Raw genomic sequence first — 20,669 nt, 5'->3', positions numbered from 1 at the left:
TGCTTAGTACAGTGAGCATGTTCCCAAATGCAGGGAAACACGTGTTCAGCAAGGCTTTCTGGCAGGGTATGGTCCTAGTGAAACTGTATGTTACAGATATGTATGCAGATCAGATTTTAAGGGACCCTATAATTTATATGAAGTAGAATATGGCACTCCCAGAACCCTTCCATTTCTTTTGTATGGCTTTCTAATTTTTGCCAACCAGTTTTCAGTTACTTAACATATTCAGTTATATTTTTAAACTGGGCATGCTCTGAATCCATTTTTGGATTCAACTGAAAACTAAATTATGCCTATAGTAGGTATCAGGTAGGATCTGTGCCACTGTGACAGAATGCTCTGTTATACAGATAGCTAGAATCTCAGCCATAAAGCAGAGCAGGATTGCTGCTTACAATGGGGGGATCAGATAGGATCTGTGCCACTGTGACAGAATGCTCTGTTATACAGATAGCTAGAATCTCAGCCATAAAGCAGGGCAGGACTGCTGCTTACAATGGGGGGATCAGATAGGATCTGTGCCACTGTGACAGAATGCTCTGTTATACAGATAGCTAGAATCTCAGCCATAAAGCAGGGCAGGACTGCTGCTTACAATGGGGGGATCAGATAGGATCTGTGCCACTGTGACAGAATGCTCTGTTATACAGATAGCTAGAATCTCAGCCATAAAGCAGGGCAGGACTGCTGCTTACAATGGGGGGATCAGATAGGATCTGTGCCACTGTGACAGAATGCTCTGTTATACAGATAGCTAGAATCTCAGCCATAAAGCAGGGCAGGACTGCTGCTTACAATGGGGGGATCAGATAGGATCTGTGCCACTGTGACAGAATGCTCTGTTATACAGATAGCTAGAATCTCAGCCATAAAGCAGGGCAGGACTGCTGCTTACAATGGGGGGGGGGGGGGGGGATCAGATAGGATCTGTGCCACTGTGATAGAATGCTCTGTTATACAGATAGCTAGAATCTCAGCCATAAAGCAGGGCAGGACTGCTACTTACAATGGGGGGATCAGATAGGATCTGTGCCACTGTGACAGAATGCTCTGTTATACAGATAGCTAGAATCTCAGTTATAGGTATCCGGCTGATTATCTGGTAGGATCTTTGCCCCTGTAGAATTTATTTGCCTGAGCAGAAATAAACAATATGGCAACTCTCACAAATACTAATGAATACAAATACTTAAGTAATGAGAAGGGAATAAATTATGCCCATGTGTTCTACTGAAAATCTGAGGAATAAAGTGGAACTAAAGCCTAATTTACTTAGGGTACCTTTTCTTCCAGTTTTGTGTTGATCCTTAGAAATGCAAATTAGCATTGTGGGAAAAGCTGGGCCCCGTGAATGTCATGTTTGGTCAGATGCTGACACAGTCGGCCTTGTGCTTTTTGTTTCGCAGTGTGTAGATCAGTTGACGAAGATCCAGGCCGAACTGCAGGAGACAGTGAAGGATTTAGCCAAGGCCAAGAAGAAGTACTATGAAGCCGAACAGATGGCCCATGCGATGCGGGAAAAAGCCGACATAGATGCCAAGTACGTTCCCTGCGCCCAATATTATTAGCTAACGACATGGCCACGCTACAATAATTCATTGATTGCTTGGCTTGGCGCTGTGTCAGGCGAGCGGAAGGGAGCCCAGACTGCACCCTGACTGGAAATGGTCCCGCCAGGTTTCACATAAAGGCTCGTGGGTTTTGCTATCAAAATAAACATCCTTAATTCTTTGATTCGCCAACAGCCGGGGTTTGAAAGTAGCGGGAGATCTTCGCTTAAAGTAGTTGGCGTCTCACTGTCACTTTGTGATGCCGTTGCCGTGTTTTTACACTTCACATACAGATACACGCGTGTACCGAACCTCTACGTTCATTTCCATAAGGGCAGTTTAGTAAAGAATGGTATTGCTGGGCGCCCTGGCCAAACCAATGTATCTCCCTGTGTGGCCAGCTCTACTCTCCAGCCCCCTTATTAGCAGATAGCTGCCATGCTTTCATGGTTTGGATCCAAAATGGGCCGATATGCTTTTCTTCTAATGGCCTTTCTCTCTGGGTGGAAAACCCCCATCCACCAACTTCCAGTCGCACTTGGTGGCATAAGGTGACTCCTAAAATGGGTGCCAGTCCATTCATATTCCATTCAGTGGCTTGCAGATGGGATCATGGGAGCAAACATTTGCCTTCCCGGTCAGTATCAGGGGAAATCCCACTATCTCAGCTCAAGTCATGCATCTGTTCCCATAGTTGGTGAATTTGGACATTGTGAGATAACTGTACCTTGATATGTGGAGGTGCAGCCAGTTGGCCAGGATTGGAGTGGTTGAACAGACTGTGTTCTTATGGAGACCTTTTGGCAGAGGACACCATGAATGAATTAATTTGCTTCTAACTTGCTCAATAAATATCTGAGGCCATCAGAAAGGCCAATCATGGGCCAGTAAGGTCCTGTCGACATCATTGATCGGCCTGTGTATGACCACCATAACTTATTTGCCCCATTGATTCTGTCTCTGTGACCTTTTCATGAGAATTAAATGGTGTCTCCAGTCGCACTGGCGCTGCCAATGTTGTTCCTGATTGAAGCTGCTAAGTGATTAGTGTCCTCTATCTGATCGAGCCAAGGATTAGTATCAGAAATCCATCTCTTCCTGAATCCTGCCGGTGCTGGCCGAGCGGCCCAAATGTTCCTTTCATTAAACTGATGGGTGCGGGCTATGCTGTATTACACTCCATTATTAATAATGGCCGTTGCATTGCTACGCATTACAGGTCCCCGTGCCAAGCGAGCCCATTCACTGCCCAGACGCCCATCTGTTGGCGGTGGCACTAATGAAACGAAGAGGAGCAGCATATGCTGTTACAATCAATATGTTCAGCCTCGTGGTTCCAGTAAAATCCTGAAAAGGGGAACATTCTGATTTATATAGAGCAATGCCTGCCCAATACAGGATGGAACACTAGTGAGATATTAAAGGAGCAGTAACGCTAAAAAAATGCCATTTTCTTAAGTAAATTGAATGTCAAACTGATATTACTTTTTACCATTTAAGAAACCTAAGGACTCAATGGGCCAATGACAAGATACAAAATGAAACTCTCCCAGGCAGTCCATATTTTTTTATGGAGGCACGTGATAACCTTGCAGGCCGGTACTGAGACCCTACATAAAGCAAAAAAAAAAGGGAAAGTTGTGCTCACCACTAAATTTTAGGTGCAATGAGGCTGTGACCACAAAATTCATATAGACCACATCCTCTGCACTCACCTATTATCAATGGGTCCTTCCGTTACGCAGCCCCCACTAGACAGAACCCACAGATTGCCAGTCTGGGCCTGCTTCATTGCTGCATTACTTACAAAGACCCTGGAGTATGTAAGACCCATTCAGTGGAAAAATCCTTTATTAAACGGATATGGAATGATATCATCATCATCTTATATTTATTTCTACAGCGCCAGATCTTTTTGCCAAGCTTGCCCGCTCTGCTCCAGGTCTGCCCGGCCTGCTTTGTGCTGCTAATCTGCACCCATTAAAAGAGAATAATATCCTCATAATTATAAAGAGCTGTGGCTTCGGGGAATTGCCAGGACTTTACTGTGCCTTAATTGTTCCAACATGACAATTGGCATTGAACTACCTGAAAGTGAACAGAAGGACACAATGTGGGCAAGTAGCCCGCGGACCTCCCACCGAGCTCATAGTCTGGATTATAGATTTGCCTTTTTTTATGGAGCAGCTTCAGATCCAGAAAGGGTTTAGCCGAGACAGAGCGGTTGTACAGTTATTTTATTTACTGAATAGCAAACTGCATACACTGACCCATGGGTGAAATCATGGGTCCAAAAGCTCAGTTTAAGCTTAGACCAAGGGTCAGAGTAGTGGGGTGATGGTTAAACCTGACTTTCCCATGTATAGTGCTGCCATGTTTGCAGCTAGGGTTGTCACCTCACCCCTTTAATACTGGCCAAATATTAAATCCACATCATGCATGGATAATTAGTAGTTCATTTAGATGCATGCCGCAGACTAAATTGTTTTATGTGCAGCCATGCAGTATGCATTAAAATAGATTGCTAACTAGCCATGCAGGATGTAGATACAATATGTGGCTGGTATTAAAGGGGTGAGGGGGCAGCCCTATTTGCAGCCTACCAGCTGTGGCAGTAGACAGTAGGCAGTCAGGTGGGGGTTAAAATACGATGATGTGCAACAAGTAAAAAGATAAGGAAATCAAATAGGAGACATATTTTATTATCTTAGTGAAAAAAGGCAAGAATTTGGGGTCCCAGTTAAAGAGGATAATTATTATTATTATAATATATATAATTCAGGGAGGTCCTACCTGCAACCTTACAGGCATTACTAAACTACAACTCCCAGAATCCCACTGACGGCAGCTGAGTTGCCACCCCCCCCCCGGGCTGCCTGTGGGAAAGAGAAGCCACCCTGTATATCTGTGAGTACATAAATATCAGGAAATACAGCTATAAAAGCTGAAATAGGGCCCCACAACTGACCGGTCTGATGTCAGTGCGACATTGATCCTTTTTGTTTGTTTGTCACAGATCCAAACTCAGCCTGTTCCAGTCCAGGATAAGCTTACAGAAGGCCAATGTAAAGGTAAGTCCCATGTACTCGCAGCCAAGGACCCCGGCTCTCTCCTGCCGTGCGTTCAACTTTCCCTTTGTGAAACCTTTCCCATGCCTCTGGGATAATGAACTGACTCCCTTCTACCCCCCGCTGCTTTTGGGGTAGAGTTCAGTAACCTTTTATAACGGCACAAACAATGGGAGGAGTGCAGCATTGTAGCACGTTCCCTAGGGACAATACAGTGCTGCCCAAGGGAAGCAATATGGCAACCCACATCTATATGTACAAGTACATGAAATACAAGTATTGTCCCATTTTCTCTCCTCTCTATGGTCATTTTATAGTTCATAAAGACAAATCTATTTCCATGAGGGATGCCACTAGCTGCTTCCTGCAAACCATCTGTCATGATTGTACGGAGAGGGACCCAGCACTTCCTTTAACCCTTTCTTCTCCAGGCCATCTTGATCTTAGATCGAAGGGAAAAAGCAGAAATGTAGCAGATTTTATAACTGAGTGGTTGATATAGATTTTTTAACGCTCTTTTTTCTTTTTGTCCAGTTAAAAGCACGGAGATCCGAGTGCAACGCCAAAGCCACCCACGCCCGGAACGACTATCTCCTGACACTGGCAGCTGCAAATGCCCACCAGGACCGCTACTACCAGACTGACTTAGCTAATGCTATGAAGGTGAGTTACCCAGAGAGTGCCCGCGTGTCTCGCTGCCCTTTGCACCATGCTGGGGTCTTCATCTCAATTCTCACTCTTTATTGTGTCTGGGAGTTCTAGGTAGGTGTTGATTTGGGGGTTCATTTAACCCCCCCCCCCGGGCAGATGCTGTTGCTGTAGGACAGACTGCTTTGGCAAGGTTCCTGTGGCATACACTGATGCCCTCTAAACTGTGGGTTTAAGCCTCAGGAATTCAGTGACCATATCTCTGCTGAATGCTGTGGGGAACTCCAGGATTAAAGGGGAAGTATTATGTCTTGTAATAAACATATCTCCTATCACTCTCCCATTGCCCTCTTGCACTAGCACTGGGTATGGATGCTATATGGATTCTGTTCTCCCCAGTACGTGCCATTTCCTTGCCCATCCTTCTGTGGCACATTCCTGCTCTGAGTTGTGCTGAGTGACCCCACAATTTAGCATCTATTGGGGAATTGCTGGGCATGCACGCCAAAGCCAGCAGCTGTCCAATATGGAAGGACTGATATGACTGATACATGGGCCAGAGTCACCTGTGTGTTTCAGTATTGGAGCTGCGCTGCTGTATAATCCTGAGCATTGCTTGCCTTAATCTATAAGACTGAGCAGGGCCCTGTTTATCTCCTGTATCTGTCAGTGTATGTATGGCATCTGTATGTTTGTTATATACACCCCTGTGTTGTACAGCGCTGAGGTATGTGTATGCACTTTATAAATGTATGGAATGCATTAGTATGTGGTATGGGATGTTTCCCACAAGTTACTAATTAACAATGCTGTATCGTCCCATGACAGTTACAACATCAACAATAAGAATTCTCGCTTATCAGTCAGCCAGTGATTGGAAAATAATTCATCATCCTCCCATCTGCCTCTTTATCATCATATGATTTGTGGCAAACGAGCAGAAAAGATTTTATTGAGCTGCCATAGTCTTATTGTATCTCCATGTACAGGCTATGAGCAAACTTAGCAGGCTGTTCCTGCTGAATTGCGCTTAGTACAGGGGAATCCCTATGTGCCATAGTCTTATTGTATTTCCATGTACAGGCTATGAGCAAACTTAGCGGGCTGTTCCTGCTGAATTGTGCTTAGTACAGGGGAATCCCTATGTGCCATAGTTTTATGGTATCTCTCTGTACAGGCTATGAGCAAACTTAGGGGGCAGTTCCTGCTGAATTGTGCTTAGTACAGGGGAATCCCTATGTGCCATAGTTTTATGGTATCTCTCTGTACAGGCTATGAGCAAACTTAGCGGGCTGTTCCTGCTGAATTGTGCTTAGTACAGGGGAATCCCTATGTGCCATAGTTTTATGGTATCTCTCTGTACAGGCTATGAGCAAACTTAGGGGGCTGTTCCTGCTGAATTGTGCTTAGTACAGGGGAATCCCTATGTGCCATAGTTTTATGGTATCTCTCTGTACAGGCTATGAGCAAACTTAGCGGGCTGTTCCTGCTGAATTGTGCTTAGTACAAGGGAATCCCTATGTGCCATAGTTTTATGGTATCTCTCTGTACAGGCTATGAGCAAATTTAGGGGGCTGTTCCTGCTGAATTGTGCTTAATACAGTGGATCACCTATGCAGCTAGCTAATGTATCAGGCTTACTAACTGCTACTGGGAAGCATAATAGGGGGAACTAGAATAATTCATATTAAAAGGTATATTTTAGAAAATAGTATAATTTCTTTTTGTTTTCTGTTAGAAAACAATACGTTTTGTGAAGAGGAACAACACCTTTAATGTGATAACAAGGGAAAACAAGGGAAGTCGGTTACACATTTACCATATAACCGTTTGATTGAGCCACACAGTGTTTATGTAGGTATAGTGGCCCTTGTTACTAGCAAGTCACGGTGCAAGTGTGAATCTGTGGCCGAATGGAGTACCTTGCATTGTGTGCACTGGTGAGGGGGACATGGCTGTAGTTGGCAGCAGTGCCAGCTTTCTTGGTCTCCCCCGGCTCTAGTGCTTGAGAGATCCTTTTGTTGGCGCCTTCCTATTGGCGAGACTGCCGGCGCGCTGGCTTTGATGGACTTGGCTCAGGCTCCCAGCGGACATCTGCAGCCTTTTGCCTCCAGTCAAGCAAGTGTATTTGGCCTGCAGCTGGGCAGAGGTGCCCGGCCCATGGGAATGGAATAATTTATGCAAGGAAAATACAGCTAATCATTCAGGTTGGCACAGTAGCCTCAGGGCATTGCACTCTACTCTTATTCTCTTTCATTAGATGACAGTTTTTGCCTATAATATTCATTTCTTTGTGTTTCTTTTGTCAACCACATATGCACTTATTGTTTAAAGCAATTCTTACACTTTGCGATTGTAAGCCTTTGGGGCTAGCCCTTGTTTTCCTATTGCGCTGTGCTCATGTTGGCCATACAGCCAAGGACCTAGCCAAACAAATGGACCTTTCCTAATTTGGCCTCCCACTAAATCAGGTTGATCCAATCCTTGAATGGAGGGACCAAGTTAGAAGTGTTTATTGGCCAATGTGGCAACCTTAGGGGATTGTTCACCTTTGAATTAACTTTGAGTTGGTCTTCATTTTTTTTATTGTTTGTGTTATTTTTTTTTTTTTTTAAGTTATTTAACTTTGTTTAGGAACTCTTCAGTTTGGAATTTCAGCAGTTATCTGGTTGCTAGGGTCCAAGTTACCTTAGCAACCAGGGAGTGATTTGAATGAGAGACTGATATATTTATAGGAGAGGACCTGAATTGAAAAAATAAGTTACAAAAAGTAACAATAACAACGAAACCGGAGCCTCACAGAGTGATCGTTTTTGGCTGCCGGGGTCAGTGACCCCCATTTGAAAGCTGGAAAGAGTTAAAAGGAGAAGGCACTTAACTATAAGAAATAAATAATGAAGCCCAATGAAAAAGTTGCTTAGAATTGGCTATTCTGTAACATACTAAAAGTGAACTTGAAGTTGAACAACCCCATGAAGTCAGGTTGGGCAGATCAGTTCTATCTAAGTCCCTTTCTGTTCACTGGATGTTGGACTTATTATATTATTATTTTATACTGGATAAAAGCAGCCAATGGAGCTGGCTATTATGGTTCCCACCCCCTCAGCCCGAGTCCTTATTTCCTGCCAGAATGTGTTTTTCTCTAGGAAATTATTTTGTTCTTATCAGGAGCTTTTGTCGCTGTATTCCAGCATTTCTGGACTGGGTCCAGTACAAATAACATATTGCCGGGCCCAGCTTCTATTTAGAGCAGTTACGAGCGGTATCAGAATCTGCTCCGATCTGCGGGGAGATGAAATATTTCCCGGCAGAGGCAGACTCAGTGCAGCAATGGCTTTTTCTCTTTGGCGGCTCTGTGATATTTCACTTTTATTTCGGGGATTGAGTGGTGGGGGGTGGGGGGGGGTGGGTGTTGTTTATACATTGCAACTGATGCCACTTCCTCCGACCTTTGTGCTCTTAGGGTCACAGACAGGTTGAGAGGTTACTAGGATCTGATTGGATTTGCTTTTCTTCCCAAGCTCATTGTTTTAATCCCAGGGCATAATATGAGGCAGAGGATTGGTGGCTGCAGGTGTAGAGCTAGGGGGGCAAGCAGGGGTGACTTTCCTGGCGAAGGGGGGGGGGGTCCCCTTAGAGCAGTAGTAAAGAGACTACTGACTAGTTGTCTATAGCAAATTGCCAGGTAATTCTTAGGTAGTGTGTATAGTAAGGATGTACACTGTCTCACTGTTTAATATACTTATTACAAATATTATATACAGGTACAGAACCTGTTATCCAGAATGCTTGGGAACTGGGGTTTTCTGGATAAGGGATCTTTCCATAATTTGTATCTCCATACTTTATCTATTTAAAAATAGTTTAAACATTAAACCCAGTAGGATTCTTTTTACCACCAATCAGGATTATTATCTTATTTGGGTTCAAGGTACTGTTTATTATTACAGAGAATTATTTGATAAAAATAGAGTCTATGGGAAATGGTCCTCCCATAATTTGGAGCTTTCTGGTTAACAGGTTTCCAGATAACGGACCCCACACCTGTCCAGGAATGCCCAGCCTGCAGCCCTGCAGTGGTTGAACATAGTGGGAGTAATTTTACAACTGAAAAGTTGCAGGATGGACATTTTATAAATTTGGCCTCTTACACTGACTGCTTGTTGGGAAGATGGAGGCCGCTGGTTCTGCAATGTTACTGAGACCATAAACACCCCCCCATCCCGGGCCATTATAATACTGCTCTCTGCCTGCTCTGCACATATTTTCCGTGCAAATGCGTCACCAGTCGCCATAGCAGAGATTCACTATTTGGCACAAACAAGATGAACGGGGGGGAAATGCGGCTGTCATTGGAATAGATGTCTCCCTCGCGGAATGTGGCCCTTCCCTTTCATCAGCAAAGCTCCTCTCATCTCATGTCAGAGGCTGGGAAATAGGGCCGCTGCACTTATATACAAACTGTGCCAGATGCAGCGTGTCTCCTCTGGGTTGCTAGGGTGCAGTTAAGAGTAACTGGAGTCCTAGGAGCTAAATCACTTCCTCCAGTCCTTTGTGCATGGTGACTAGGTGCACTCAGTGCATTGGTGCTAGGCCTGGACTTGGATTCAAAATAGGCCTTGGCATTTCAAGTATAGGTATGGGATCCGTTATCTGGAAACACGTTATCCAGAAAGTTCAGAATTACGGAAAGGCCATTTCCCATTGACTCCATTATAAGCAAATAATACTAATTTTTAAAAATGATTTCCTTTTTCTCTGTAATAATAATACAGTACCTGTACTTGATCCCAACTAAGATATAATTACCCCTTATTGGGGCAGAACAGCCCTATTGGGTTTATTTCATGGTTAAATGATTCCCTTTTCTCTGTAATAATAAAACAGTACCTGTACTTGATCCCAACTAAGATATAATTACCCCTTATTGGGGGCAGAACAGCCCTATTGGGTTTATTTAATGGTTAAATGATTCTCTTTTCTCTGTAATAATAAAACAGTACCTGTACTTGATCCCAACTAAGATATAATTACCCCTTATTGGGGCAGAACAGCCCTATTGGGTTTATTTCATGGTTAAATGATTCCCTTTTCTCTGTAATAATAAAACAGTACCTGTACTTGATCCCAACTAAGATATAATTTATCCTTATTGGAGGCAACACAATCCTATTGGGTTGTTTTTAATGTTTAAATAATCTTTTAGTAGACTTAAGGTGTGGAGATCCAAATTACAGAAAGACCCCTTATCTGGAAAACCCCAGGTCCCAAGCATTCTGGATAATGGGTCCCATACCTGTACACAGAGGCACAAACAGCCCCCCAGCCCAATAAATAGTGACTGTCTATGGCACCTTACAGCAGCCCCTCTGGCATTTGCCAGAACCTACAGATTGCCAGTCCGGCCTGACTTTCCCACCCTCTTTCTGCTCAGCAGGGTCCCGGGTTGTTGCCCCTACGTCCCCCATAGGATAATAAATAATTTATAATAACTAGTCACCACCCTTTGCCTGTGGCTTTCCATTTGGCACTACTTGTCTGGGCAAACCAACTGTTTTATTGGTCACCGAGGAAAACTGATCTGTTCTCCATTCAGCCCTCTCTACCTGTGCAGCAACTGGTGTTTCAGTTTTATTGGTCACTTCCCATAGCAACACTGCAAACCTGTGTAATTCCCAGCCTGGATATGGGTTTGATGTGTGTCTCTTTATTAGGAATAAAATACAAACCAGCAGCCAATCGGGCAGATTTTTAGGAGAACCCTGGGATGTATGTGCCTAAGTTCTAAGCAGTGAAGTAGCTGCTTCCCATAATTATCTCCTGGCGCTCTGTTGTTCCGCACTCCCACCTGCGCTCGTGCCTTAGTCAAGCACCGGGATTCCCCCCGGGGGTGACTGACAGCTTTACTAGCGCAGGCTGACAGGCTGCCAAAGCAAACATGTTCGCAGTACATTAGCTATATGTGTGAGCTATTTCTCAGCTGCCTGCCACATTCCGCCATGTAACCCTCTCCCAGGGGCAGAAACGTGTGGCACATATGGCAGGTAACAGCCAAGAACCCCCAGCTAGTTATTTGCATCCACCATGGAACTGGCATTTGTTAACCCTTGCACTTTCTTCTATAGGATTAGCAGTCTTGGCTGTCTGCTAAAGTAAAGGATTGTTCACCTTTAAATTAACTTTTCGTTTGTGGTAGAGAGTGCTATTCTGAAACAATTTGCAATTGGTCATCTTTTTTATTATTACAGGTATAGGACCTGTTATCCAGAATGCTCGGGACCAAGGGTATTCCGGATAAGGGGTCTTTCTGTAATTTGGATCTCCATACATTAAGTTCACTAAAAAATCTAATTAAATTATTATTACAGAGAAAAGGGAATCATTTAACCATTAAATAAACCCAATAGGGCTGTTCTGCCCCCAATAAGGGGTAATTATATCTTAGTTGGGATCAAGTACAGGTACTGTTTTATTATTACAGAGAAAAGGGAATCATTTAACCATTAAATAAACCCAATAGGGCTGTTCTGCTCCCAATAAGGGGTAATTATATCTTAGTTGGGATCAAGTACAGATACTGTTTTATTACTAGAGAGAAAAATGAAATCAGTTTTAAAATTCTGAATTATTTGATTAAAATTGAGTCTATGGGAGACGGGCTTTCCATAATTCGGAGCTTTCTGGATAACGGGTTTCCGGATAAGGGATCCGATACCTGTATTTGTGTTTTTCTAATTATTTAGCTTCATGTTCAGCAACTCTCCAGTTTGGCATTTTAGCAGTGGTTGCTAGGTTCGAAATTACCCTAGCAGGGAGTGGTTTAAAAGAGCAACTCAAATATGAATAGAAGTGAATTCGTGATTTTCTCAACCGGCACCCGACCCTAACCAGCCCGCTCCCAGCCCAAACCCGACCCGACTAGTCCTAGTCGACTGGTGCCCGACCGCTGGTGGGGCGTGGGCGGGCGAGTGCCTATAAATTAGAGAGCCAGAACTGGGAAGCCGGCAGTGTATGGTCACAGACGGGAAGGGCAAGCAGAGGAGCTCGACCCGAACACGTCCGCGACCCGAAAATGTAGTGCGGCCTGTATATCAGAATAGATAGTGTGAATAGAAAGATAAGTAATAAAAAGGAACAATAACAATTAAATTGTAGCCTCAAAGAGCAATAGTTTGTTGGCTTTTGAAAGCTGAGAAAAGGACAGCAAATGATTCAAAAATGATAAAAAAATAGAAAAATGAAGACCAATTGGAAAGTTGTGTAGAACTGGCCATTCTGGGAATCGTCCCACTAACTGGACCCAAGTGTCTCACAGTCAAGTGACTTTAACACATAATTATATAAATAATGAAATTCCAGATCATCCTATTTATTTAGTGCTGCTGTTCGGGCATGTCACTGGGTGGGAGGGAGACTTGGTCAGCCTTTTACCAGTCACTGATCCCCCCCCACACACACTCACACGTACAAACTTGCACCCCCCTCAGTCACACGCATATGGTACATCCTGGAAGGAAATGATTAATCATATTAGTTATACAGTGACCAAGCAGAAAACACCACTGGGAGGGGGTGCAATTTATATTTTATCCATTGTCAGCAATTGTATTGTTTTTGCATTTATTTCCTCACATTTTCCCCTCGGTCACGTCCCTGTAATTGTATCTTATATCGCTATTTGCTTCTCTGTATTTCTAATGGTTAAGCCATGCAGGCCAACAGTGGTTTGCAGGGAGCAGTAGCCATAGGGCTACTAGGAATAAAGCAGACTGTACAGGGCCAAACTATTGAGATAATCTATGACTGTCCAACCTGTCGCCCTTCACTTATTTGCTTAAATACAACTCCCAGCACCCCCCAAGAGTCTCAGGATGCCAGTTGCTTCATCATGTGACTGCAGGTTGGGCAACTGATATAAAGTGTATAGTGCAGTAAATCCCTGAATATGGCTAAACAGTTAAGAAAGATAATATCTGATCCAAGGGCCCTTTTAAAATTTGGGGGCCTGAGGAAAATGCCTTCTCTGCCCTAACCAACGTGGCAGTGGGGGGGATCGCCAAATACAGAAGGTAATGTCCCCTCATATCTTTGCTGCTCCATCTGTTATTGACTAATGTTCCTTTCTAAGCTATCCAATGACTCGGACAGGATGCTGGGAAAGTTAGTTCTGCAAGGGTGGTGGCGCCCCGTGGTCGAGGGGAATGACATGTGAATGTGTTTATAGTGGGGTGGCTGTGGCACCCTAAAGTGAGGGCAGTGGGTGCTCCCTCCATCGCTCCTCTCCGTACAGAACAGCTGCTGAGTGTAAACTTTAGGAATTGCCTTTCTTTGCATTTCTGCATACCAGCATCCCCCGGGCTGAATATAGTGTATTTATCCAGCAGTTTATCTTGGCGACCAACAGGCATTAGGTCCCTGCCTACTGACGGAGCTTCTGAAAGGGGTTTCTGTTACACAGACATAGAGCACTGGGGAAGGAATGGACCCGGAGACTTGGTGCTCTCAGGTATGTGCAGGGTGTAACCACAGCTGTGACGCTGGGCCTGACTGCCTTGTTTCCCTTTAATCACAGCTGCCCAATATGGAGTGTGTATGTTCTTTGCCCCTCCAACCATAATGTATAGTGCAGCTGTAACTGTGCCTCTGTATGTGCCTGGCAGGATGGAATGTATAGTGCAGCTGTAACTGTGCCTCTATATCTGCCTGGCAGGATGGAATGTATAGTGCAGCTGTAACTGTGCCTCTATATCTGCCTGGCAGGATGGAATGTATAGTGCAGCTGTAACTGTGCCTGTATATCTGCCTGGCAGGATGGAATGTATAGTGCAGCTGTAACTGTGCCTCTATATCTGCCTGGCAGGATGGAATGTATAGTGCAGCTGTAACTGTGCCTCTGTATCTGCCCGGCAGGATGGAATGTATAGTGCAGCTGTAACTGTGCCTGTATATCTGCCTGGCAGGATGGAATGTATAGTGCAGCTGTATCTGTGCCTCTATATCTGCCTGGCAGGATGGAATGTATAGTGCAGCTGTAACTGTGCCTCTATATCTGCCTGGCAGGATGGAATGTATAGTGCAGCTGTAACTGTGCCTCTATATCTGCCTGGCAGGATGGAATGTATAGTGCAGCTGTAACTGTGCCTCTATATCTGCCTGGCAGGATGGAATGTATAGTGCAGCTGTAACTGTGCCTGTATATCTGCCTGGCAGGGTGGAATGTATAGTGCAGCTGTAACTGTGCCTCTGTATGTGCCTGGCAGGGTGGAATGTATAGTACAGCTGTAACTGCGCCTCTATATCTGCCTGGCAGGGTGGAATGTATAGTGCAGCTGTAACTGTGCCTCTGTATGTGCCTGGCAGGGTGGAATGTATAGTGCAGCTGTAACTGTGCCTCTATATCTGCCTGGCAGGGTGGAATGTATAGTGCAGCTGTAACTGTGCCTCTATATCTGCTTGGCAGGATGGAATGTATAGTGCAGCTGTAACTGTGCCTCTATATCTGCCCGGCAGGATGGAATGTATAGTGCAGCTGTAACTGTGCCTCTATATCTGCCTGGTAGGATGGAATGTATAGTACAGCTGTAACTGTGCCTCTATATCTGCCTGGCAGGATGGAATGTATAGTGCAGCTGTAACTGTGCCTCTATATCTGCCTGGCAGGGTGGAATGTATAGTGCAGCTCTGATTTTCCAACAACCCTGGCAGCTTCCTACAGCCAATCCAAGAGTTATGGCCACTTACATTGGCAATGGTATCCGGCCACATGACTATCATTCCCAACAGAGGGCTAGTGGGTCTAACCTAACCCCGCTCATAGACCTGGAAGTAGATCCCCCAGTACCATAGACAGACAGAGAGCATAGTGTTCATATAGGAAGTGCCTTTCCTGCTCCACCCTCCTCCAGATGTGCAGCGTTGCCGGCTCGGCTTCATTTTTTGACAACCAAAGCCACATCATCATTTTTTTTTTTTCAGGTTTCAGTTAATTTTTAGAGTTTTACATGTACAAATTTACACCTTCAGAGCTGCCACACTAACTGTTGTTGTAATACAAGTCCCAGCACCCCCTGACAGCCGCTTCTAGTTCCGCTATAGGACCATGGGCACAATCTCAGGCTTTATTCAGCATATAATGAGATTTTATTAAGGTTGCTGTACTTAGTGCATGGGCTGCATACACCTGCAAATCACTAATAAACCATGAGATAAATAAGGAAAAGAAACCTAATTCGTGTGATTTATGAATGGCATTTGCCAGTGAAATGAGCCACTGGAGGGCAAATAGAACCTTTACCCTGCTAATATGCTATGTGCATCCTGCAGAGCTCACTGAGAGTCAGAAAATGAAAGCTATCCGCATATTCACACACGCAGGTAATGCACTGACTGTGCTGCCTGCAGAGCTGAGCCTGGGAGATGCACATATACTGCCACCTGTAGGTTCCTGCCGGCACTGCACCCATAGAATGGAATGGTTATTGCAGCATTTCCGTGCCATGCAGCACACACACAGCATGACCTGTATGACTGCAACAAATATAAATTAGATCTTTCCATATGGTTTTTGCTGTTCCTCCTTCTCATAATATCAAAAATAAGAAGTTTTAAAGAATAAGTAAACCTTTTTTTCTCTAAAATTACTCGGTACAGCCCCCAGAATAGCATACCTTTCTACCTGCATTCAGTTTTCTTTCGTTTCTCTATTACAGTTAGTTCAAATGCAGCTCTTTTTTAATGACTTCCTTGTCTAGCGTGAAACTCCGCCCCCTTTTGCTTTCCGAGCACTCCTCTCTCCGACTATGATGACCTCAAATAGGTGCCTACTGGGCATGCCTGATTGATTGTAATTGGACCAGAGGCAGTGAGCATGCCCAGTAGGTACCTTTTTGAGGTCCCCTATAGTGAGAGAAAGAAGGAGGGCTCAGAAAGCAAAAGGGGGCAGGGCTTCATGCTAGACAAGGAAGTCGGTAAAAGAGCTGTCATTCAGCTGCTTGTATTAGAGAAACAAAACAAATCTGCATGCAGGGAGAAAGGTATGTTATTCTGGGGGCTGTATAGAATATTTTAGGGGATTATAAAATAAAAGGTCCTGGTTGTGCCCATCTCAGCCCAATATCTGCTCCGTTTCCAGCACATAGCATGGTAATACTTCCATACAAATGTCCCTATTAACTCAGTACAGCACAAGGGCTGCATATAGAGGACCTGGGAAGATACATTGTGGGCCATGCTTTACACTGTGATATAAGTGCAATATCATTTCTTCAGCTTCATCTTCAAATGTTTGTCAGAAAATACTGACCCATGGAGCCTTACATTTATCCTGCATTATTCATAATATCCGTGGATCCAGCCACGACTCGTCCAGTCTTGTAGTAGTCTCAACAAGAAAAATGGCTGGGAGTTGTAGTTCATCAATAGTTGGAAGGTTGCTGGGTGTTCAGGACGTAAACACTAAACTATCAGTAGTTTAGAAGCATCTGATTGCTCACAGGATGCCCATTGCCGCTGTTCACAAGAGTCTAGACTGGAAACGTAAATCTGCATCTACAACTCCCAGAATCCCCTCATAACTGAACCTGAAAGTCTTAAAAAGATGCCTCTTTGGCCGTATTTGTTATTTTAGCTGCTCTTTTGCCCCTCGGGTATCGGAGCGGAGCCTGGCAGGGTCCCACGCTGTGCACTCATGCAGGGCTCCGACCCCGGTAAGCGAAACTGAAATGTTTTCTCATTCCTTCTTTGGCGGAAGTCGGCCAGACCCAATATTACGCCTCGGCGGGCTCTGCGTGTATTTTTAAACCCCATTGTTGGAATTCTTGTCTTCAAGGAAGTGTCCGACTCACAGCAGAATACATAACGTATGAAGTCACAGCTTTAGCAGTGTGGCTGCACCTTTGTCAAGTGTCTGTTAAAAAGAAAGACTGGCAGCCCATATTCAATGACTGTTTGGGAAGTGTCGCTGCCCTCTGCAGTGTGTTAGAATGTAGACACGCCCAGTGTGTTAGACTCACCCTGCTTTATGGCTGAGATTCTAGCTATCTGTATAACAGAGCATTCTGTCACAGTGGCACAGATCCTATCTGATCCCCCCATTGTAAGCAGCAGTCCTGCCCTGCTTTATGGCTGAGATTCTAGCTATCTGTATAACAGAGCATTCTGTCACAGTGGCACAGATCCTATCTGATCCCCCCATTGTAAGCAGCAGTCCTGCCCTGCTTTATGGCTGAGATTCTAGCTATCTGTATAACAGAGCATTCTGTCACAGTGGCACAGATCCTATCTGATCCCCCCCATTGTAAGCAGTAGTCCTGCCCTGCTTTATGGCTGAGATTCTAGCTATCTGTATAACAGAGCATTCTGTCACAGTGGCACAGATCCTATCTGATCCCCCCCATTGTAAGCAGCAGTCCTGCCCTGCTTTATGGCTGAGATTCTAGCTATCTGTATAACAGAGCATTCTGTCACAGTGGCACAGATCCTATCTGATCCCCCCATTGTAAGCAGCAGTCCTGCCCTGCTTTATGGCTGAGATTCTAGCTATCTGTATAACAGAGCATTCTGTCACAGTGGCACAGATCCTATCTGATCCCCCCATTGTAAGTAGCAGTCCTGCCCTGCTTTATGGCTGAGATTCTAGCTATCTGTATAACAGAGCATTCTGTCACAGTGGCACAGATCCTATCTGACCCCCCCCCCCCCCCCATTGTAAGCAGCAGTCCTGCCCTGCTTTATGGCTGAGATTCTAGCTATCTGTATAACAGAGCATTCTGTCACAGTGGCACAGATCCTATCTGATCCCCCCATTGTAAGCAGCAGTCCTGCCCTGCTTTATGGCTGAGATTCTAGCTATCTGTATAACAGAGCATTCTGTCACAGTCCTGGCCTGCTTTGAGCGATGAGTAGCATTTCAGTGCACAATCCCAGATTCCAATAGAAAGCGGAGCGTGATTAATCTGCAAGTCTGACAGACGTCTATGATCGGATCCTAAATGTAAACAGCAGATGTCTTTGTCTCCTGCTTTTGTTATGGAAATGGCTGGTAGGGACGACTGCACTGGGGAGACTGTTAGCCATTCCGATATCCCACCACTGGGACTTGGCTAATTACCCATAAGGGAAGGGGTGGGGATTGTACCCCCCATATCATAGTAAGACGAGTAGAAACAATCCCAGACTAAGAAGAACAGGGGGTTACATTTGGATACACTTCTGGTTCTTCAGTCTGGAAACAATCAGGAATGATTGGGTTTAAAGGAACATTAATATGATGCTTTAGGGATTTTGGAAACAATATGTTCTCATTTCATTTTGAGTAAAACAAAGGATCCCCTGTAGTTACATTATTGAGGGGGTGGCTGGGGGTTGTACAGTCCTTCTTGATATTAGTAATGGGGCCTAACAAATGCTGTTTGCTTTGGGCCCCACTAAGTCCGAGTGTGTTTAAGGATCCTCTGTAAAGGGAATAAATAATTTGGAAAATTATAATAATGTTAAGAAAAAATATATACAGGAATAAATGTAGTGTAAGCCTTGGGGTGGCTTCAGATCAGCATACGACTGTGACAATAGATAACGTGTCTATGGGTCTGTAACATCCTTCTCGACCCTTACCAACCGTATTGCTGTGAGTATTGCCCCTTGTGATGCGATGACTTATTATAATACACAAGTTTCAGCGAGTCATGTGACAGATTACATCAATAAGCACATCTATAACTGATGACATCACTAAGCACCATTATAGGATATAATTTACAGAATATTTATGGCTCTTGTATATTTTATAGTGAATAAAGTACCCCCTATTGTAACATATAGGGATATTATAAGCCCCTGAGGAATTCCTTATTATATATAGTGAATAAAGTGCCCCCTATTGTAAAATATAGGGATATTATAAGTAACAGAGGAGTTCCATGCCCATATAAAAGCACTAGGCTGAAGGGGTAACTTATAATATCCACATTTTTTTAACAGTATTTTATTTATTATAATGCACAAGTTTCATTAAGTCTGTGACAGGAATTATGTCACTAAGCACCGATTGTGAGGCGTGTTTGCTAAGATTGGAGATGAATATCACCGGTGATGTTGCCCATAGCAACTAATCAGCAATTAGAATTGAACAGTCCCCTACAAGCCTAAAATCAAAAGCAAAGATCTGATTGGGTGTTAAAGGCAACATCACCAGTGATATTTATCTCCAGTCGTAGTAAACACGCCCCTATAACTGATGACATCACTGAGCACCGTTTATAAGGAAATAATGTACGGGATATTCATGGCTGTTGTGTATTAAATGTAAATTATTGATCTTATTGGCCTAAAGTGACAGAAAATGTTTCTCCTGGGTTCTGACTGTTGTTTATTGTTTACTGTCTATTGTTTTATGTTGTTTAAAATCTGTCCCCGACTATTTTGGACTAAAACATTGGTAAGTTTAGTGCTGGTCTTTCATGGCTTTGTCCTTGTCCCTAGGCACTGGATGGCAACGTATACGACCATCTGAAGGACTATCTCATGGCCCTCAGCAGGACGGAACTAGAGAAGTGCCAGGCCGTGCAGAATACATTCCAGTATTTATTAGAAACCTCCAGTCGGGTAAGGATGGCACAAATCAGCTTATAGCCTGCTGCAAGAAATAAAGACTGTTTTATCCAGTTAATAATATAGAATGTATAGATTTACCTAATAGGCTCCAGCCAGGGACCTAAAAATCATCCTATTTTCTGTGTGTTTATAACTTTTCTAACTGATATAAATATGGGCTTTCCCATCCCTGGGGGGTTCTTTGTTCAAATATTAAAATATACTTTTGGCACTTGCAGTACCGTTTCTCACCACCACTAATGATACACAAGTGAAGTTTCAGACGGGTACTTTTGTGTTAGTAGCTATTTTTTATATATTTTGATAATAAATGACGTAATCTGGTTTTGTTTTTGTTTTTTTGGTCTTTTAAACATTGCGCCCAGGGCAAGGACATCTGCAGATCCACACAAGTACAGAATGCTGAATCCATATGGTTACTTGGCATTTTTGACATATTGCTCTTTAACTCAAGCGTTACGATATTGTTCAGAACCTGTTACATTTTGCTTACTCCTGTTTATTGTCAGACAACTCTCATATCACTGAAGGCTCGAAAAAAAACCCCAGCAAAATCAGCCGCTTTATCCAGATTGGATTGGTTAGACCAGGGGTGGGCAAACTTTTTGGCTCAGGGGCCACATTGACTTATCGACAGGCCGGGCCGGACCATCGTTACGCTGTTTCCCCTCGTCAGTCCCCAGACGCCAAGTCTCACGTGATGAGACTTGCGGATTCGGTGGGCCGGATTAAACAGAACAAGGGGCTGGGCGTGGCCCACAGCCATAGTTTGCCCACCCCTGGGTTAGAC

At 44.1% G+C, this 20,669-nt stretch overlaps 1 protein-coding gene across 5 annotated transcripts in view; it reads left to right on the top strand.

Annotated features, from left to right (window-relative positions):
• fchsd2 (FCH and double SH3 domains 2) overlaps positions 1 to 20,669 on the top strand; it is a 148,479-nt gene that overhangs the window by 104,851 nt on the left and 22,959 nt on the right. For all 5 annotated transcript variants that reach the window (XM_031895578.1, XM_031895577.1, XM_031895580.1 and 2 more), the window contains 4 exon segments: positions 1,410 to 1,543; positions 4,570 to 4,624; positions 5,156 to 5,284; positions 19,748 to 19,870. In XM_031895578.1, coding sequence (XP_031751438.1) covers positions 1,410 to 1,543; positions 4,570 to 4,624; positions 5,156 to 5,284; positions 19,748 to 19,870 — 441 coding nt within the window.

Source organism: Xenopus tropicalis, chromosome 2 (genome assembly GCF_000004195.4).
Source record: "Xenopus tropicalis strain Nigerian chromosome 2, UCB_Xtro_10.0, whole genome shotgun sequence".
NCBI classification, from domain to species: Eukaryota; Metazoa; Chordata; class Amphibia; order Anura; family Pipidae; genus Xenopus; species Xenopus tropicalis.
This window is presented reverse-complemented; position numbering and strand designations above follow the sequence as displayed.